The sequence below is a fragment of the Tetrao urogallus genome, assembly GCF_951394365.1.
Source record: "Tetrao urogallus genome assembly, chromosome: 7".
Lineage (NCBI taxonomy): Eukaryota > Metazoa > Chordata > Aves > Galliformes > Phasianidae > Tetrao > Tetrao urogallus.
Window position 1 is genome coordinate 27,035,179 of NC_136820.1, and position 22,994 is coordinate 27,058,172.

The 22,994-nt window shown below is 39.0% G+C and overlaps 1 protein-coding gene across 1 annotated transcript in view; it reads right to left on the reverse strand.

Moving 5' to 3' along the window:
* Positions 1-22,994, reverse strand: part of UMAD1 (UBAP1-MVB12-associated (UMA) domain containing 1) — a gene marked incomplete at both ends in the record, with an annotated part of 62,985 nt that overhangs the window by 10,510 nt on the left and 29,481 nt on the right. Inside the window, one exon of the mRNA XM_079538351.1 lies at positions 5,437-5,522. Within this exon, the coding sequence (XP_079394477.1) occupies positions 5,437-5,522 (86 nt within the window). The remainder of the gene's footprint in view (positions 1-5,436; positions 5,523-22,994) is intronic.

The following is a 22,994-nucleotide window of genomic DNA, read 5'->3' on the forward strand; positions in this document are numbered from 1 at the left end:
GAAGCTGGTGGCAGCCACGTTAATTCACACCTCTCTATTCCCAATCCAGTTCCCTAGATCTAAAAATATAATACTACCCTTTAAAAAAAAGGACACTGACATCATTCTTGACATTACTATAATTACTACAGATCTGAAGTAACCTCCACTGTCTATGATGACATACAGATGAGTTTAACTAACCACTTTAGGACTGAAAAAACTCCTAGAAGGCGGTACTCTTCTAACACATGACCAGCTCTTATTGGTTGACTCTAGGTCACTAGATCATGAGAGTTTATAAAACACTGCTTGTGAAGCCACAGTAACTTATCCTTTGTGATGTGCAGAAGCAGACTTTCTTATGGATGATCGTACTGCTTAAATTTTACACATGCATGCATGTATACATAATACATTCATACATAACACATACACACCCACACACCTGCACCCCCCAGGTTGCCCACTTGTGGATGGCAAGCAGAAGTCCCCTGGTCAGTACATTCTGGAGATCTTCCTAGTATGAGAAGACCCCTTAGATATTTTGATTATCAAACAGGCAGCAGTACAAACAATGTAATTAAGCTTTATGAAGTACAGATGCTATTAGAGTGTAAAAGCTGATTTTTAGCTGACTGGGCTGTTTACCTTCTTTCCCAGTAAGATCTCAACCACGTAGTGTGACTTCCTTATCATACAGTAGCTCTGCTTTGAAGGGATTCTCAATCTGTGCCTGCACAGTAAATGCAAGTCCTCCAGCTGCGTATCATACATGCATGGAATGGAGGGAGCTACGAACAATGATGTTCATTGCAAAGCATCAACACTGAAAACGATTAATCTCTTTAAAAGTTTGTAAAAACTTCACTTCCTATAGCTAAAACTCATACACAAGAGTCGAGTAAAGCAGATCTTTCTTCTGAAGGCACCAGCATTCAGAGAAAAGTATGCGCTTGATGACCTGATGTTACAGTCTTATTCCAGTCCCTCCTAAGAGTGGATAATTTCATTAAGTGATTACTGCTTACATGCCCAATTAAGAAGAGAGAAAATATGAACCAACACACTTTAAGGGCTTTACAGACGAAGAAGAAATACTTGTAGTTAATACGACATATGACAAGCAATTAATCTAACCAGGACACAGCTAGAATCCCAGCTTAAGAAGGCTTTCTTTTTTTTTTTTTTTTCTCTCTTTTTTTTTCTTTTTTTAATAACATTTTCTATAAACATTAGCATTTGTCAGAGTGGAGCAGACTAACCACAGACACTGGCCAATAATTGTAATGATTTTGTGATATATCAACCACTTTCTCTAAAGCAAATGTGGGGAATCTAAAATGATGCAGTAAAACTGACCCAGAACATCCATTCTGAGCCTTTAAATGCAGGAACTCTGAACGGAAAACTAAGAGCTGGGTGACTAAATGAAGGCACAATCAGTAATACCTCGTTTTCTGCTAACTTGTAAAAATATTCATGACAGCCAGGGTTTAGTAAAAACTGGACAATACAAGGTCTGGAAGAACGAATTAGTATACACATATATTTAAAAGGAAAAGAAGGTAACATTAGCATTATTCGTATCCTGGAATTATATCAGACAATTGCCAGGTGATCTGCTCTAAAGGAGATCTTAAAAGTCTAACACATTCAGCAAGACTTGCTATTTCTTCAGAACAGTAAAAGTAACGATAAATTCTTTTCTGTTCACTTTTTTACTGTGCGCTCAAGCTCCACTATCTCTTCCTTGACATTTTATATCTTCTGTCTTCCCCATTGACAAATACAGCCAAAGAAATTGCTATTTACAGTTATGTAGAATCCTTAAATAGCAGAGCTTTAAAAGGGATCAATGTAATGAGGATATTATCTGCAAATTCTGATACAAAAGTTTGGGTTTTTTTCCTGATTTATTTGGGAACTCAGCCAAAACAGTGCACTGTGCAGTGTCTCCGTGCAAAAAGCCATGGATAATTGTAAATTTACTTCAGGAAACATGGCCCTTCTATCTGCTACATTCCCAGTTTGTAATATTAAATTATGCCAAGAAAGGTCACAAGAGCTATAACAGAATGACTGCAATTCATAACAAAGGCTATGTCCTATGAAGATAAGTATCACAGCAAGGTATATAATTAAGAGTGGCTATAACAACAACATATAAATTAGGTACTTATGGATTAAGCAATCCCTTGGAGGATTCTCTCATGCCCTAGAAAGCGTGTAACAAGCTCCTTAGATAGAAGGCAATAGCAATTGAGTATCTGAAGGAGAAATAGGACTATAAAACAAACCAAAATCCAACACGCAATAAGAGAAAAAATCTTAATTCACAATCTAAATGCAGCTCTCATTTTCAGTGGTTTATTTTAATACACTTACTGGTATGGTTTCCACCCATTAAATCTGCTGACATCTGTTGGCTAAAGAGCGTACGTCAGATTATCCAGAAGTGCCATATCAAATAAACATGAACTGCTTCTTAAGGTGACAGTAGGGAGATGCAAAACACTGCAGCTATTATCAGATTTTTTTCTTTCTTGCATCAATGTAATAACCCCAGGTGCCATGCACACCAGACATACAATAATCTTCATAAATCCTAATTCACAGCCATACCATCTGTCAAAAATATTTTTCATGTCTCCTAATAGACACGCTATATAATTGCTCTCACAGTAGGACAAAAACACACGGTTGCACTAATTTGCTCTATCAGTGGAACAGCTCATTACAAAAAATAACCCCATCACGTTACGGGGACTTCTAGCACTCTGCATATACAAACCTATACACTTCCATTTGGTTACTTTCTGTAACCTTGAATTCCCAATGAAAGCAGATAAAGATTGAATTATCTGGAATGGAAAACCCACAAGCATGAAAAAACCAATCCATAATCTCTCTATCGTGATGGTGTTGCAGTTATAACTAGATGCTTTGCGTTTCACTGTCACAAAGAGACAAATCTAAGTTCCCAGTCCTGCAGAGCACTGAGCACTTTGGCCCACATCCAGAAAAGCACTTCAACATGCATGCAACTTGTAGTCCACAAGCCTGAAGCAGCTTCTGTGGGATGGCACATGCTAATGGGGATGGTGCACACCTGTGGGTGCTGTGTGCTTGACTGTGCCCAGAGCACTCATTACCCTGCCTGACCTCCAAGTTCCCTAGGATTAAGTGGGCATCAGAACCCTTGCAAGCTGGTGATGGAGAAGATGCTTTATGTGGGACTCTTCACAGCAGGAGATTCTGTCTCCACTGTATAGCAGAGTGAAGCTGGTCAGTGAAAACACCAATGAGGCTGCAGATACCTGCAGTTCCTCTAACAGCACCACACGCAACATGGAAACCTCACAAAACAATGCAGATTGCAGGGACTGCCACTGCTACAGGAGCTTCTGTCAAATGTTGCAAGTTGCAGCAAAACAATCTTGTCTCAAGATTTAATTTGTGCATTAGTTTTATATAAATACAGCAACACTGCACAAACGTATGTACTTGAGAATTCAATAGCTGTGCAGAAAATGAATCCAGTAGTACCTAAATGGGAAATTCCAAAGACTACAATGGTTACAAAAACATACTCCAGAAAACATGTTCTTCAAAAATCAAACGCAACCTCATTTCCTTTTCAGATAAGGAAGTGACCCATAAACAAAGCATGACTTTATTCTTTAAATCATATTTCTAAAAGAACCTATTCATGTTCCACAAAGTCAACACCTATTAAGTTGTCAAATGTATAATGTGTTAAAACAGAAGCAAATTTCCAGCAACTTTACTGTTCAACTATGCATGGAAAATATCTGGTATTACATTGCAGCTTAACAAATCTATTTCAACGTACTGTACTATGTTTCTGAAGCATTCTTGTTTTAATGATAACAAGTTTATTATTTCAATTAATGTCCCACGCCTCTAGGACATACTGAGTATATAAAACAACACTTTTCCAGTTTTCTTAAATTGGTAGATTTCTCCCACAAATTTATAAAAATACACTCACTGCTGTAAACAGAAATATTGCTTTCCTAACAGCCAAAACTATCAATTTCATTTCCATGGTCTCCATTCAATTTGAGAAATTGAGAATTCCTCCAAGTAAACATGAAGTTCAAACACATGAAATCCAGAGACTGGAATTAAAATGCTGTCTCTCAATTTAACTGGCGTTGATTCATACAAGCATTTTGGTGACATTTAAGCCTTTCAATATAAAAAATAAATATTTATTCTATTTTCATGGTAACACTTGCTATTTTATTTTGAAAACTGCTCCTTTCCTCTAACTCATAAGCATGCAGTTCCTACTCTGAAGCTCCACAGAACTGCAGTCACTGGCAGCTCACAACACCTAGTGAGAACACCACAATAAGGGAAACTATGTCTGTGCAGTCAGTAACCACAATACCATGGCATTTTACCACCTCAAAATGGCAAAACACTTTGCTCAGATGTGCCTGGATTCAGAAATCAGACTAAAGTTTTGCTATTAACTCAAGCTGATTTATAATCTTATGTTATCAAAAGGCAAAGCTTTCACGGATGGTGAATGAAAAATCTCCGTATAAGGCACAGTTTTTAATTAAAAATTAAAAATGAGAATCTAGAGTGCGCCCCCACAGGCATTGCCCAATCTTAGATTAGCAACAGTGACACACACACCTCTGATACTCCAAAGGCTTACAAGGGCTTAGCAGTAATAAATGCTACAATGGTGCTGGGATGAGAGAGAGATATGGTTAGTTCTGATATGAGAAAGAGACAGGGAAATAATGGATTAAGGGGAAAAAACAGTGCCACAAAAACAACAAAAAATAAAGTGAAATGTTATCTTGTAAATGTCTAAGATTATGTAGCAATGGAAAACAGGCTCATGCTTATTGCAAAAGCACTTTTAAAGCAGAAAAAAATGCGCGTAGGCTATATGCTGAAATCTTTTGGAAAGGTATACATAGATTAAATATTAAATAAACAAGAGGACGTTCATATTTACAGTCACACAGCACTGAAACAGAAAGCAAACACAGTGAAGAAAGTCCATTATACTCACACGTTTACAACATGTGAGTTACAAAGGTGGCTGTGGAAATAACTTATGTAAACGTCTGACATTTTCCATCACTGCACTAATACTTGTACACAATTCATTAACACCCTAGCCACAGTTCCATTGTTGCAAATCTCAAGTATAAAAACAAGATACACAGCAATAACCACACAGTCCAGCCTTATACCTGCATTTTTTTCCATTCAATATTGGTGGTCATTATAGTATTACCATTTAAATTTTAATAATGCTTCTTTTATGATGGATGGCAAGAAAGGCTGAGTTAGCACTTAATCAACATATATGAACATGCTGAAACCTTCTACAGCACATTCACACTTCTCACATGAGCTGCTATCAAAGCTTCTTCATGCATGAGTAAAGTAGCAGTCTCCTACCTGTGGAGGCTGGTTGTACACTGGTCTGGTCTCAGGAAATGAAGTTTTGTCCTTTGCCTCTCTATTTTGGTCATCAGCTGTGTCACCTATCAAAGTCAGAAAATACCTATTAAGTCACTAAAATCCTTCATGTTAGGGAAGAAGAAAACATCTTAAGTCTTCCTAAAATCAAGTTGCACAATTTCTTTAGAAAGGGAGAACTCTGTTGCCCAAGTTACATTTTACACTGAACACAAGCATTGAGAAGCAGTCTCTAAAAACTGCGAGTAAATATGTCTCTAACAGTTAAAGTGAAAGTTACAGAAAAACAAAGAAAAAGAAAGAAAGGGAGCAGGGCTTTTCTTTTTGAAGACTTTAGGACCATTAAGTCCTAACAGTGGCAACACCTCAAGCAGAGGAGACATAGCAGTGGGAGGATCTGGTGTAATGGCCACAGCTGAGCATGTGTCAGTTATGTCTCAGGCCCAGGTCAAACTAGGACATGTGTGGCCACTCCATTCTCATATACAACCTAGGCTCTGCACAGGGCATATCTGAGCATGAGTGCCGAAACAGAGGCGCAATGCATGCAGAGCATATGCAGATCCCTAGTTTTGTCCATCCAGGAAAATTACTGGAGGACAGGCTGGCCACTACTTTTCTCCCACGGCATGGACATGGCTACCTCTGTCCAGGATGGCACTGACAACACAGATACCAGTTTTTGACTTAAAAAACTGCAGCTGGTGCCAATCTCAGATGAGCAGATCTCAGCAATAAACTAGTGACAGAGTAATTAAGTGGTATTAGAGAGAGAAGTAACATCAGTAACTTCTTCAAAAACGTGAAGGTAGTAAAACAAATCTACCAATTAAAAAAACAACCCAAACCAACCCACTCAGTCTATCTTCTGTAATCGTCTTTGTCTGAGAGAGGCTGTACAAGAAACTGTGAAGATCCTGTGGTTTATCTTCTTATGCTGTTAGTGCTACTCAGCAAATAGTTTGTAAGAAACAACATAGAGAGATGAAAAAGATTCAGCTGCATAATTCTGGTTTTATTTTTATTTGAACGGATGGTGCTTTCTGCAGCAGATTATTTTGAAAGCCTGCATTCTTAAAAAGAGTCCTGCAGCCACAGTTCTAAATGAAAAGGTTCACGTTGCTTTAGTTTTACTCCTTTGGTAAGCCTGTGCTTGTGGCTTTGCTAGATGCAGGGCACCTGGAAGAGCCCATCAGGACAGCGGCCAGCTTCTGCCCATGCCCGATAAGCCTGGAAGCTGGTGGCACCTGGGGCCATGCAGCCTTGCACCAAGCTGTCATACACCCCAAAGGACCCTTGGGTACATTGCAGTACCTAGTAAAATACCTTATAAAAACAAGTAGAGACATTTAGTCATTGGGTATGCTTTTAATGTGTTTTAATAACTGTAGGTCACTAGTGCATACTAGCTCCATTAATGTCTAAGCTTGTCACAATCCTTTCTGGAACTGAAAAATGCTTCTTGGTAAACTGGTAATTCTCTATATAAAGTACTCCAAAGTATTCGCATTCACATCATCTCTTCTAAAAAAGAAAGGGAGTGGAAGGAGTGGAAAAAAAGAGAACAAAGGAGATTAGGAGTCAGTTCATCTGCACTTCTTCCCCACAGTACTCCAAGAAAACAAAATTCGTAAGCACCTATAATGATATAAGTAATGGCCATGAAAATAAACTCCATCAGACCTTTAGTTTACATGCCTAATGAAGGAGACGACTGCAAAGAAAAACTAACTGTGGCCTTGTAAATGCAATGAAATGTTGCAAAAACTTGAGAAGGCATGAAAATAGTCCGCAGATGCAGGAAGGAGAGACTGAGGGATGATTTTGATACATTTGCAAACAAGTTTAAACTAGCAAATTTAGCAAGATCAGCTTCACCAGAAGCAAGGCTGCTTAAGAATAAACTACCTGAGGAAGTAGCAGAATGTCCACCTCTGAAGGATTTTCAAAAGAAGTTGAAGAAACATCTGTTATGAATGCTTTCAGTCCTGCCAACACAAGGAGGATGAATGACCTTTTGTGCTCCCTCCCAGTCCTACATTCAATAAAAGATGCAGGAGGAAAAACACAGGATACCCCTCCCTGAGATCAGGATTTGTCAGGGGAACTTGTGCTGGCTGCAGGGAGCCTCGTGAAGAAGCTAGCTGGACAAAGCCTAATCTGGAGTGAAAGGGCAGAGCCGGTTAGCCGGTCAGCAGCAAAGGGACAGCTAATTGAGATCAGTGAGATGACTCACGTTGGGTATAGTCGGGTGTATGCAGAAGCATAGCAAAAGAGTGTTACAAGGGAAATTTTGTCTCTTTGTCCTTATCGTCCTTAGAAAGCGCTTGAAAGTTTTTATACTCCAAGAAACTGAAGATCAATTTGATATGTGCTAATGCCATCTGGAATATACTCTTTTTCCTGTGATTAGATTTCCTTACGATGAAAATAAATGATAGCTTGAAATCAGAACCAGAAAGTCAAAAATGTAAAAATGATCACAAGAAAAGAACAAGAATAGCTAACTGGGAGAGAAAAAAAAGTATCTTTTCACTTCGAACTCTGGCATCCAGCTCCCACAGGTGGCAAGTTCATACTATCTACGGTTTTTCACAATTCAAGTTGACTTTGTAAAATGAACTTTAATGCAGATCTCTTGCTAAAAAAAAAAGTGCAAATGGGAAAACCTCAGCATCCTTCCAAGTTTTCAGTTATACAGTCCTGCAAACACAACACACAAATATTTATAAAGATGAGTATTATTTGAGTTAATGAAATTATAGGCAGCTCTAGATTAAACTACCTAAGATGTCCACGAGAATAGAACAGTCTTCTGGAGAAAACACTATGTCTGGTTTTCTTCTTTGCTTGGTTCCTATTTCAAGTATCCAAATAGATTAATCATCCTAATTTCTATTAGCCCAAGTGATTAATTAACTTTCACATACCTGCCCAAACCCAGGCTCTCCTAGCTCTATCAGTTCCCAGCCTTATCATGTTTGCCATAACCAACCCATCCTGTTTTGCCACCCCCAATTTTTTTGCTCAGCTTCCCTTGGTTTCCCATTGACCTCAGTTCTAATCTCTTCCTTAACTGCAAGTCCAAGTTTCTCTTCCCTTGTCAGTCTCGCTTCTCAAATGCTTCCCTCTGATCCAATTTTCCCCTTCTCCCTACAATTTCTTCTTGTCTACCCAGATGTTAGGAAGGTAGAGGAAGGTGAACTCTAGACATCACATGAGAGCAGACTTTTGGGAGCGGAATCTAAGACAGGTAATTTTGAGCACCTTACAAATTAAACTTTATAGTCCTTGACCTAAAGAAAAAACTCTTCCAGATTCCTGATACAAGTAGGTATGTAATTATAATTTTGCCAAACTAAGCAATGGAGATCTGGTTCTGAAAAAAATCAAGAACACACAACCTCAGTAGGCAGGGCTATCAGCACTCCCCATCCAGCCTTTCATCAGAACTGAATGGTAAATATGTTGATAGATAAAGTCAGAGGGACCACTGTAATCATCCTGCCTAACCTCCAGATAAATACAGGCAATAAGATTTCTTGAATTAATTTGTTTGAACTAGAGCAAGTTTAAAGCTGTATTTTAATGAAGAGATAACAGGCAAAATGATTCATTTTACAAGACAATTAGATTCTGGCTCATATATCTTTTGGCTTAAAAGCATTATGCAAAGTTTTAGTCATAAAACTCATATTAAAAAAACTGAAGTCATGTATTTAATACATCATGTACTATTTTGAGAATCTAAGCATTAGTAATGAAGGATGTTGTGTGCAATGTAATTTGGTTTAAACATCAGCAGCATAATTAGTGACATACAGGAGATCACTTGGTGAATTTATCAGGAAAAAAATCATGCTTCTTCCTGAAAAATATTCTCTTACTAAACAATGGAAATATATCTTCAAATTTGAGAAGAGAGCAGTAGACAATTATCTTGCTTTCCAGACACTCTCAATTCTCAGCCCTGGGAGGCTGTTTTTAGGTTGTATTAAGCCTCTTTCGGGTCCAAATGAATGATGTTGCAATTGAAGGTCAGACACAGGTTTTTCTTCCTCTCTTTGCTGGATTCCCCAAGTTCCACCAGTACCTTCTTCTTTTCCACAAACTGCAGACAGGTGTTGACCAGGAAAGAAACACCCAGGTCAGTTTGCAGTATGAACAACCCCCTCAGATCTCAGAATTTTTGGCATCATCAACAACTGGCTTTTAGCCGCCTATCCAGACCTCAGAAACTCTTGTATATAAAGGTTCAACCACAAGTTTGGCTTCTACTCAACAAGGAAGTGGGGTTTCTATTTATACTCTTTCCTCTCCCAGCATTTTGTCATCCTCACGCTGTGTAGTCTCTTGATCAACAGACAGCACTTAAAAGTCTATCCCACCCTCAGCCCAAAACAGAGAAATTACTGTAAATACATGTTAGAGCCTTCTTTAACTTAGACTGCCATTTGGCCTGGTGTGGATAATCCAATAAGAAAGTGAACCATGTGTAACACAGCAAGCAGTAATCAGATACCAAATACAAAAATTTCCACCTTCAGCTTCAAAATGAAGATTGTTATTTTCCATTATACTCTACTTAGTTGTTTTAAATATTTCCTGCTTGTCACCACTTTTTCTTTCCTACCTAAAAAATGGCAGGAACAAATAGTATTCTGACTTCTGGTTGGAAATAAAAAGACAAATAGCTCTAAGAGAGGATTAGTAGGATCTGAAAACAGGAGATGCTGACGGTATGGAAGCATAGAGGTTTTACTGCAGTTTCTCACCCCTTTTTGCTACTCCGAAACCTTCCCCTCCTTCACGGAGACAGACACAGCAATTTTAACTCAATGACAATGTCAAATTTCAGTCCACTGACAGATGCAACACTATCATGGTATCAATTCTGGGGAGGTATTTAAGTACTGTAAATCCCTCTCTCCTCTGAACATATGACTCTCAGGTTATTCTACAGCCTCACTTCTGTGCAAAGGGGTCTGATAGCACTGCTCTTCTCCTGCCTCATTCTGTAGCTTCCAGCTCCTTGAGCATCCATTTGCTTCCAGTCTAACTCCATCCAAAGTGATTTATTAAAAAGTTCCTCTTCCTTTCTTTGTGAATATAGCAGACAGGCAACCAGCAATGGATGCCACGTTGCTGCCGTTCTCCTCACCACTATTTCCAGCCTCAAGCTTTGTCTCAACTGCTGTGGCTCCTTACAAGAGAAGTCCAAAGCCACATTTAGTGCCAGAGAAGAGTTCTGAGCTGCCAACCCGGAATATCAGTGAAATATCTTTCCCAGGTACATCCTGCCCGGAGTGAGCTGCGGACTGTAGTGGAGTCGTTCCAAAGAACACAGATGGCAGTATCCAGAGCACAAAACTGCGCTGATTTTGTGGGGCCAGGACTGTTAACAGAAGGCAAAGAAGAACTTTAGAAGTATTTGCTAATGATCATGCATTGTATAAAAGTACAGCAAACTGTAACAAATTGTAAGTGATTTGACACTTTCCATTACAGATTAACATATTACTCACTGATCTATTTCAGTCAAATAAGGCACTAGACATGTGCTGTCTTCTTCAGTGGGAGAGATGGGACACAGATGGATGGGTGGTTCTCTTCTCTTAAAACACAACTACCAGTTCGTACAGCATTTGTGCCATGCAAACTTCACATTAATTCTCCGCAGCTTCTATATGCATATGACCAAGACATAGTAGACTCATAAGAATATATATAGTTGGCAAAACAATGAAGTCATCTTAGTTTCAGATCATCTCATCCTGGTTTCATATTAGAGCTTTTCATATCAACAGCAGTTTCATTTCAACAAGCTAATAATACCTCCTTAAAATCCAATATATCAGCAAAAAGATTCTCCACAGCTGCAACTTTCAGCAAACCAAAAGTTTAAGAGTTCATGAAGCGTAAGAATGAATGAGAAGGAAATCTGTCTAAGCCATCCTAAGGCACAGGTCTGTGTTAGACTAAGCAGGCCCACAGTAAATCTTTGTCAGCCTTATACTGAATTTCAACAGTGCTTTTATAGCTGGTATTAAGATACCTATAAATGAAGCTTTTATAAGAGTAAAACTTACCAGTATCTTCTGTAATTATTCTGATGAATCATAAGAAAATGTATATAAACACTGCAGAGTGAGGATTCTGAAAAAATAGTTTCTTCAAACTTGTGAAAAGGGAGGTGGAAAAATGTAACAAGGTAAACATTATCATAAGTGTTTTGCATTTGTAAAAGGTCCAGACCTTAGTAAGAGAAAAAGCAATCATGATACTTCCACACCAAGCAAAAAGAAACTCTGGGGATCAGTCCCATTCCATTTTACTGGTCTGATGCTTCCATGCATGTACCTTCTCCAATACGTGTTCCTACCAACCTTTCCCAGTAGCCTACACCTTCCTTCACCACTTTCAGCAGACCTCGCTCTTCTATTCTTCTGTTTGGAAATCGTGTTCTCGAGTTCATTACTTTATATGCTGTCACACCTTCCTTATCTTAGATTATTATCAGTGTCTTGCTACCCAACACATCTTTAGCACTGAAGCAACCAGTGCAGTACAGATGTGAGTAAGGGCTTACAATGGATTCAATCACTTTACAAGCAAGAAGTTGAAAACACCAGTGACGCCACAGAAGTGTAGGTCCTCCAAGTCACCTGGCCCAACAGTCATGCTTACCTGGATATGTGTGCCCATGCCTCATGGAGATCTTCCAAACTCTTCGCTACTCATCCCATGCTGAACAAACTGACAGTGCTCTACAGATAATCCATAGCATATCTATGATATGCTAATATTTTCCGTGAACGTTGTCTCTAAAAAAATTTTACTTGATTTCCTGGCACACACAGACTAGATGCCATAGGTGAACCTGCACACGAATTCAGCTGCTGAATCTGAAATTACTAAAGAATCTACAGTCCTCCCTGTCATTCACCTTCTCTGTCAATAGAACCCCTCTTCTTCATATAAAAACAAACACAACCTTCTAAGCCCAATTGAATCATACTTCACTGGGGAAAAAAGCCACTTAATGTACTTTTTTTTCCCCTCTTGTTTTTAAGAAAGTTTTATAAATTAATTAGTTTTTCTTTAGACTTACTGAATATAACTAAGAGCTTACTGCCATGGTCATCTAAACCAGCTTAATCATCCCGTAGAATAACTAGATTGTTTTCAGGTTAAGAATAAAACAAGAAGCCCCTTAAATTTTTTAGATGTTTGGAAAAGTTTAGACTTAAACTATATTATCTCTTTCCACCTCATTCTCAAATCTGCTTCCTGGGTAGTGACTCATTATAATCCACCTTTGTTATATGGATAGTCTGGTATGCAGCAATTGCAAAAGAAGTAGTTTGAAAGCTCTCTTAGGGTTACAGTTTCTTCCTGGATCCTTTTTGTTTTTCCAAGAGAGGGAGGTAAAGATAATATTCTCTGCCTTTATTTGCTCTATTTCTCTTGCCTAACTGCATCTTTACCTTTTATGAGGATATGAAAGTCTACACAATCTCTCTTGCATTTTCTTACTTTGATTGGAAGGATGATAAAAAGTTTAAACTCAGAACAATAAAAGTCTTTACCTCCTCGTTCCTGATGAGCAAGCAGTAAAAGGCTATGTGGAAACAGTAACAACAACAAACTTAGCTGAAGACAATGGTACAGCTCACAGAGAACAGAGCTAGCAGCAACCTTCTCTTAAAAACATTTTAACAGCATTACTTTCATGCTACTTGCTCAACTAACCTAGAGAGAAACATTTATAATAACAATCAATTTTTCACAATGAAATTAAGATTTTTTCACTGTCTACATGCCATCCTGAGGCTGAAGCCTCCTCCTGTTTTGTTCATGGTAAGGTTCATTCAGCCTGGTTGGAAGAAAACAGCGCATTGGAAGCCACCTTGGTCAGCATAAAAGAGCTTCTCCTAGCATGTAAAAATCTGCAGCATAGACTCCCTGATCAGTCTTTTGGTTACACTGTAAAACTTCACACCACTAGATCCGGCATGTATTAAAATGATTTGTCTATCAAAAATTTCAGTGTGAATAGTCTCATATTTGCATGTGAGAGTTGCTACATAAATGCAAATCAACAAATATTGCAAATTTAAGCTGGTTTCCTAAGGAATCAGATTTACATGACCAACTTCTGTCCCTGATAAGAAAGAAAAACACTGTCAAACATGACTGAAATGGCACAGAAGAATAAGATTTTTGCAAAACATAATCATCTGTAGGTGGGCAGTAAAATGAGACCAATTCTTCTTGCTGAAGAAGAATCCCATTGCTCTCTATTTTTCTTGGCCTGTTGGCAGCACAATTAACAAATACTGCTGTGGTTGGTCACTGCAAACGATGACAAGGGAAGGGTAAGAAGCAGAAGTCACTACATAATGCAGAGAAATATCTACGGCTATTGTAGAGGGATAGGGGGACTAGGAGATCTTCAAGGAGCTCTTTGAGAAACTGAGGGTCAGGATTATATGGATTCACCGATACGCAATTTGTATGTGAACTTGTGACTCACAGGCACTGATACATCTGATGACAAAAGTTAAGTCATAATATCAAAGCTTTTCTTCAACACGTTTCAGACAACAAAGCTTACAGAATTCTGGCTCAAGAAGTTTCCTACCCTTCATTTTTCTAAGTGATTTTCTAGAAGGCAGTCTTACTGCTGGGATCAATCTATGTATATAATGGGGGCAGTTGTAAGGGGAAAACCTTATGTTACAACCACTGTTGCTTTTGCATTTCAAACATGTGCCTGCAGTATATTTATGAGCATAGCATACTTTGTTTTCCTCTAAAAAGAAGCATAAATACTATGGAGTTTGTGTAGTAGCAAATACATGCTTATGAATACATCTAAAGGTTTTACACAACAAACATGAAAGAAGCAAAACCATCCAAAAGCAATTAGAAGACATTATTCAGGCACCTCTGCCTCTAAAGCTCCTTGATATATTAGTCCTGGTTTACAACATTAATTTCATTTTATTGCTACAACCTTCTGAACTACCTCAGCCTCAGGAAGGAGATCTAAAATCTAAAGGCAAATCAACAAAAGAGGCTAAGAATTAGGCAGTCTCCACAGAAAATAAAACGTAAATCCATTTACTCTGTCCTCAGAAGAGGCAAGAACAGTACAGCAGCTAATCTTCGGGCAGACTTCTCTCATGAACAGCCAGCTTCACAGATGATTAAAAGGACAACACAATTTTATGTATTTATTTATTTATTTAGAGCACGTAGGTCAATAATGTGGATTAACTTGGATTAAAGTGTTATTTTCCAATTACTTCTGTGCTTTAAGCTGGTTTAGTATTTCTAGGAACTTTATTTTAAAGCCAGCTTTGTAGGAGAAACTACACTATGGAACTTCTTGTTTGCCTTTGACTTGTATGTAAACAACATGGAAATGTCAGCTCTAACACATTACCAGTATGCTATTTCATTTGAAAGGCAATGAGACAAACAGCATCAAATATTCACAAATTTTTAATATGCATGGCTTCAGTGCATTAAAACATTTTTAACCACTGCTTGGATCTTCAATTACATGACAATATTACACAGAGTTGCATCAATTTATAACAATTTAAAGCATCAGCACAAAAAAGCGCAGCAGAATTCCTTAAAATCATGCAGAGAGGAAAGTAGAAGCCATTGTGGTGGACAAAAAGGGACAAACCAGAATTTCTGAAAAGACAAAGAAGCTTAGTTCACATAGTCTGAAAAAAAAAAAAAAAAAAAAAAAAAAAAAAAAAAAAAAAGAGCCACACTAAAATATCCATTTACAAAGATAACAGATCAAAAGATTTGGCTGTTATGCTTTTGCATGGGTTTTCAATGAAACAGCAAAACATTCGCCTGCACACAAAAAACTGACACAAACACTGCCCACAAAGCAAAGAGAAAAAAGATAATCAAAAGAATTGTGCAATATTCTTTTTTTTTTTTTTTTCATTAAAAAAAAAATTGCTGGGGCTTTGTACTGCATTCTTATCACAAATGGAAAAAATGAAGAAAGGCCACAGCTCCTTGTAACTTTTATTATCAATTGCTAGTGCTGTGTGATGGCAGTGATCAGATATTCCTACGCTGTATATCAATCCCTTCCCAAGGGCAAGTTCCCAGGAAGGAACACCCAACACATGGAATTTTTCTGCAGAAAGCTGTCATACAACACAGAATGGAATGAGTACCTATCTCAAAACCCAGCATAACAAAAACAGACAAGGCCACCGTACAAAAACAAACTACGCATCTTTAGCAACTCCCTCCTGGCTACTGTTTGAAGAAGTACTATTCAGTCTGCAGTAACATCACTACCCCAGGGTGAGTTTTCACAATGTGGCTGAGTCAGGCTCACAGCTCCATGTGCCAAAAGAAGCAGCCCTGCCTCTCCTCTAGGTGAAATATCAGCCAACACGTTTGGAAGATTTGCAATTTTGATGCATTTTGTTTAAGATGCATTGAAATGAACCCTGAAGATCAAGAATTTTAAGAAGGTGAGACCAGAACAATCACAATTATACCGTTTCCTGTTTCTAGCCATGTTCCTAGCCATTTAAATTCTGAATTCAGTACTCTCAAAAGCACAGACCAACAATATCATTGTGCTGTTTACGTATAAGACAAGCCCACAAATTAACCCAGCCCACACACAAAGGGCTGCATTATTGGATCCTATTCAATTGTGCTGAAGACTAGCAGATGAAATTCTAGGTCACAAAGACCTGAACGCTTGTGTATGATTGGCAGCTGCTGTGGTGGATTAATGATTCTCAAAAAACAACACCACATCCAGTTTCCATGATGCAGTTACAGCATAACACATACTCTACTAAGGAACATACGCTGTATTTGGAACCTAGAATTCTCATGCCATAACCTGCCTACAACTATTACATAACCAGGTATGCAATGAGAAGTGGAAAAAAGAAATACAGGAACATAAGCACAAAATGACACTCCTTTGTCCCCCAAAGAACACAGCTTCTGCTCAGAAGACAACTGATTTCAAGTCTCCTTCTAGGAGGAGGTGGGGAACACAGGCTGGGTAGCAGGACAGATCCCATACGTGGATGTAGTCAGAACAATTTGGCTGGCATAATGGTCATCCATTCTGGAGCCAGTGAAGTTTCCCAGGGCATCAGTGCAGCTCTCTAGTCCAGAAGGACTTCTGGCTAAATGTGCTGTTGCTCTAGCGAGCAGTCCCAGCTATCGGGTACCTTAACAGTGCTGCCTGATGAGAAATTAGGAGGTGATCCAGCAGCTCACTCATGTCTTCCCTTCTCTATCACTCAACCCCTTTGAGCCAATTCACGTTATTAGGAGAGCCCAACACTAACACAGAAGAAATACAACTCACAAAACTGCAGAAAACCAAACAGCAAGACTGTAGAGTTTACAGCAGGATTAAGGACCTGGCCTTCCCTAAGGAGGCCAAAAAATTCAGCCCAATTAGCCTAAGATGGGGAGAATTTCCAGAGGGAATACTTCTGTGTAAAATGTAATAATTTGCTTTCATTTATTTATTTTTTGCCTGGATAAGGGGGAAAGCCTGGGAAGCCACATGAGGCCGTTTGCTTCCCCTGAGGTGAATTCCTCTTCTCTCTCCCTGGAAGGCCCTGCCCTTAATGCGACCTAAGCCAACAGAAATCCACTCACCTTTTTGTCTGAAACCGAGCTGGTTCACACAGAAGCCCAGGGGACACTGGAACTGGGGAAAGGAAGATCCACTGGAGCAAAAGTAGCACCTTCGTTTTGGGAGGCAGCAACCTCATAAAATCAGATTATCCTCTCTCAAAATCGCTCCTGGCCAAACAACTCTGAGTAAGGTCAGACATGGGAGAAGATAGCATACAGGACTTTGTCTTTGAGATATCCCACTGTAGTAACCATTAAAGCTTTTGTGGTTAGACAAAATTCCTTTGCTTCACTGTCCTGCCCCAAAGGGATTAATAAGGGACTAAGACCTAAAACCAGTCTCCACTTTCTAAGCACCCTGGAGGTTAGAAGACAATGATGGTTTGGAACTTGCTAAAATGTAGGTGTGTACATAAGCACAAACTGGAGGCTTGTTTATTGGAAAGGAGCTGCAGTACAGGCACTGAAGCTAGGAGACCAGGTTCCCCTGCTGCTACTGCCCACAGCGTTCCCCAAAAGGTGGCAACTGTACACCTGCTTCTCACGCAGGGATGCATCTTTCCATCCTGTGACTAAATTGGAAGAACCACTCCCAAATGAAGGTGCCTGCAGTCAAACACTCCTGTAAGCAATATTTTCTGCAGTATTCTCTCCACCTGAACGCCTCCCTGTGCAGCCTGCTGCAGGGGGGCTGCTATGCAGAGCGTTTTGTCGACGATCTCTGGACGTCCATTCCAGCCTCTACAATTCTGTGATTCTGCAGCACAAAGGATAAACCTAACCTAGGCAGCTCTCATGAAAGGCTACAATCAGAAGAAAAGCTCTGAGACACTGACAACAACTTCAGATGAGGGTTGTGAGCGTGTTTCTACAGCCCTCAGCCACTAAAGTGATTTGGGAAGAAGAAAATGCTTCAGAGCACAAGAGATGCTCTATCCTGCTCCAGGTACCAGAGGTCCATCCCAAATTGCTGCCACCCCACATGTGCTTCTTTTTATGCATCAGTGCAGATAAAACAAGGTCTGCAGTGAAAGAATGAGCTGCAAATATGAATCTCTGTCTAAATCACAGGAAGATCCAACAAACAGCAGGAAACAGAAGCAGATGCTTGCTTGGACTTACACCTTTTTCCAATTTTATGCATAAAAGAGGGACTCTAAGTTTCCCTTACTCAAAATTATTTCTAAATTAATAAAAAGTACTGTAAAAAGTAACAACAAATTGCTCAGAAGCATGACTTCCTTCTCTGCATCTGAAGCTTTAATCAGTTTCCTTAGTTGCAATCAAAAGTAATGAAAACACGTTACATCTTGGAATTAATATCTCTTTAATACTTTCCCAGAACCATAAATTAAAATCTCAGGATAGATCAAAGGAACATTACCGCTGTGTTAATACGTCACAAGAGATGTCAGATTCAAAACAGGGGCTCCCAGTTGCACAGACCCTGCACAGAGTTGCCCAGCTATGCAAATAATGGCTCTTTCATCACCTCACTTCTAACGTACAGCGCCAGGTGAGCGCAGCCACAGCCTGAACCCCAGCAGCACAACAGAACCGAGTTCAGAAAACAACCCGACCGTCCTTCCACATGCCAGCTAAAAATATCGCCGCCCTACCAACACTCTCAGCGTTCCCAGGGGTCCAGCAGGAAAACAGGATTATTTTCTTATCTCAGCCCACATGGCAAGAATATATTTACCTGCATTAACCTACAACCAGGCTGCTCTCATCTGAGAGCCCTACCTACCATCCTCCCAGCCTGCTCCCCCCGAAACCAAGAGTCATTTGTGATAATTGGTGCTAAGTGAACCAGAAATAAGAGAATGGTAGGGATTCAGCTGACTCATTAATACCAGTGTAACGGATTAACCCTTTTACATTGTCTTCCCCACCCCTCCCAATTAGTCAGCATCAAAGAGACTTGAGACTGCACTCATTGGAAACGTAAAATGGGACAAAGTGTTTGAAAACAAAGGAGGACATCGAGGAGCAACATAATATTTTGCCACAAGGACTGCTATCTTCAGGGATCCTTACATACAGCTGGGAAAAGTATTTTTAGAAAAAGTTAAGCTAAATGTTATGGAAAGGGCAGGGAGAGAATGACATTGCTGGTCTGGAAAGAGTGGAATGCTCTGGTCTGTACAATTACCCACAGCTCCATAGCAAACTGGTCACGTATATGAGGAATGTATAGCGCAGCACGAAACACACAACTGGCCAGCTCCAAGTACAAGCTACTTATTAACTGTGACTATGAAATTGTTGACGAAATGTTTAAACTCAACCCTTTCTTTATTTTTATTTTTAAACACGTGGGCAGCACTTTCTGATTTGTGATGCACAGCAAGATATTTCTGGTTTAGTCAAACAACACTATTTAGAAAAGTCTCTTCTACAGCAAACTGTCAGTCTGAGGTTTTACATCACATGAGATGGAACACTTATTTTCCCATGTTAACTTGCTTTAAAAAAAATTCTTCTAAATGCATAACTGCCATAACTGCCACTACAGATTAATGACTGCCCTCGGTGCCTCTGTTTGCTTCTATTTCATCCCATAAAATACAACCACTTTTATTTGTCAAAATAAGCATACGTAGAGAACTGTGACAGATGCATTGCCATTTAGACAAACGTCCCAGACAATTTAAGAAAAAGACCTCAGCCAAATTAGTAACAATATTTTGGAAGAGCGCAGGATTTCTCACTGTGCAGTGATGCACACGTGCACCATCACCAAAACCTGGATTGCTGCACACGGTAACTTGTGTGCCAGCGCCCAAGACTTCAGCTCTGTTTAATGCAATATATGTAAGAACATCGCTTGCTTTAAAATGTTTCATCATGGAGTAAATTCCTGTCTGTATAAGTGCTCCTCATCCTTTTAAAAATTCAGTTACAGTTTAGTGAGTACTCCGCTCTTAAGACATCCATTGGGCATTAACATTTGTTTCACACAGTCTGTCTCAATTATACTGCAGCTGTCTCCCAGGGCAGAGCTGGCCATCTCCATCACCAACAGCCACTGCAGAATCTGAAGTTCTTGATTAAAAAGCGAATGGTTTTGTGAGCAGAGCTAAAACTACTGCAGCTGCTCCATTTCACAAACCCAGCACCATTCAGCCAGGAATAATGGCACCGACTCGGAATTGTTCTTCCTGAGAGTTTTCACAATAAAAACAAACCACACTACTTCCAAATTGTCAAAGACTTAAAAAAATAAAAAGAAAAAAAAAAAAAAAGAAAGAAAGAAAGAGAGAAAGAAAAGGAAAGGAAAGGAAAAAAAAGTCTCCGCTATTCTGGAAACAAGTGTTTTCTTTTTACTCCGGGCTTTTGATTTCTACGTCAGCGTTCCTCTATGAATTAAGAAACAAACTGAACACAGCCCCTCCCCCAGGCACGCACACACACCACGCGGGCTCCTGTAGGCTCCCTTAATAACTGTTTACAGCAAGTTTGCAGATTTATTAAATGAGAACTGCAGTGCTCCAACCTAAACAACCCCCCCCACCCAATAGGCCTATAGGCCCTTGGGCTAATTGTTGCTTATGCTGGTACATACCAAATTCAGTGACAGGATAACTCAGGGAGATATTATGATAATGATTATTATTCACATACATTGATGCTACGATACAAACTGTAATTCCCTTCACAAAGGCAAAATACAGCTCAGCTCCTGATCCCCTGCACTCCAAAAACTTATCTATTTTTTTTACAGCATATGAAACAAAATGTCAGTATAGAAAAGTGCATCTAAGTAAGCCAGAATACGCATTTGAGAAAAAAAAGTTCTATTTGATACAACGCAGTGCACAATTTTTGTATGCCAACTCCTTTTCTTTTAGGTAACTGCAGCAAAATGTAACGATTCACAATAACAAAAAGTACAAGCCACCCAAAACACAGCCACTAAAAAGGTGGAGCAGAATTTTCCAGGTTTGTCGAAATGACTTAAAGGAAATATCAAAACCAAAACCCTTACATAGGTTTCATACAACATCCTAATACCACTGTCTTAGTAGGCAACCTATCACGTGTCCAGGAAAACACAGCTAAATTACACTTAATGTTTCCAAAATAAGGCATGGCCAGTTGGATTTTTAATTTTTCAGTTATCTGGCTACATGAAATCCATTTGTTGTCTTTGTAAAAAATAAGCAGTATGCAGCTGAAAACACTTTCTATTTGATTCAAATGAAACTATTCAGGAATTTCCCTGAAGTTAATGCTGACTGACACAAAAATCAGAACCCTTTCATGGTGTTAAAATTCCCTCATTTCCCAGTTATGTGAAAGAAAAGTTGTGCTCCATTAGAGAATTTTCTTTAAAAAATTGCCTATAACTTCCCTGTCACCACTTTATTCATTACACCTTTATCCCTTAGAAGTATCAGGTTAAACACGGACTGGACATTATAAAATGCTTCAGAACATTGCCTTTTTAGCATAGAAAAAGAGGAAAAAATCAGAAAAAAAAATCAGATCTACTTTACTTTTCCTGGAGCTAAAGAAGGGTTGGCTTTGTGTGGCCAACTAATGAGGACAGTTTTTAGGCTATAGATATCACTGCACCGTTTTTAGCAAAATATTCTTGCTGCCTTTTAAATTCAGTCTGAGAGTAGTAACTGAGGATGATAAACAGACACCACTGGATATCTTCTGAATATTTCTTTTTTAAAAACTCACCGTTTGGAAAAGAAAGGAGGTGGGTGGGTTTGGCTTCACAAATCAACACCTTGAATCTGAAAAGGTTATCAGATTTAGAATTTGTTTTTGAAGTTTGTTGGTTTTTCTTTTTGCCCCTACTGTAAACAAAAAAGACATTCTGAAAGATGAAGAGAAACTGAATGTTTATCTGCAAGCAAACAATAATCTCAGATTTCAGTGGAAAGACTACTTTAATTCTGGAAACCTTACACGCCATGGCACAGAACTGATAAGTTTGAGCTCTTCTGTTTATTTGTCCTTGATATAAATGTTCTGCCCCTATGAAAAATAAGGATTTCAATGGTCTAACTGCAGCTGCTGTCACAAAGCTATTCTGCCACTTTCATTTTTGAAATGTCTTCCAGGTAGTTAAACTCAGCACAAATTCTGAACTCCTTTAAGCAAAGCTACTTTTTTTTTTTTTTTTTTTACTTTATTTTTAAATCTACTCCTTAATAACTGTCAAACAGTATTTCCACCTTAGCAGGACTGCTTGCAAAATAGAAATATGAATTCTCAATACTGACAGTAAGAACGAAGGCTTACAATTTGAATCTATGTTTGATTTTTACTCCAGGATACATATTTATCTAAAGACAAATAAGAATCCTGCTGTGCATTCGACTTTCACCACTGCTACTTCAGAAGACAAGGAGAACACAGACTATGTGGAGCCCACGTGCCAGGGAAAAGACTTAAGCTTACCATGGCAGCATGGAGTCCAGTCCCAGTGACCCAACATGCTGATGTTCCCCAGCCTTTTCCATACAAAAATGCTGCTGAATTTCTGGTTTTTACAGAATTATACATGCTTCCTGATACACTATAACTCAATAAAGAGACACAGCATTTAAAATTTTCCCCAAAGCAGGGCTTGCAGTAACATTCGTTCCAGTTTCAGATTGAAAGAACCAAACGAAACCATGTACAATGCAATGTGTGTGCATCAGCCTCTACTTCAAGGTGGTCTGCTAAGAGGAGCAAGCAACTCAGTGCAACCAAGTGGCACAAGGATGTAAGTCTCAAAAGCAATTACATCTTCCCAAGTTTCATGAAGAAAACAGATGGACAGACAGAAATGAATCCTCTGACTGCAGAAAAACTTTCAGACAGATCTTTCAATAAATGATGGGATAAATCCAGAAGTGTTGGGGCTG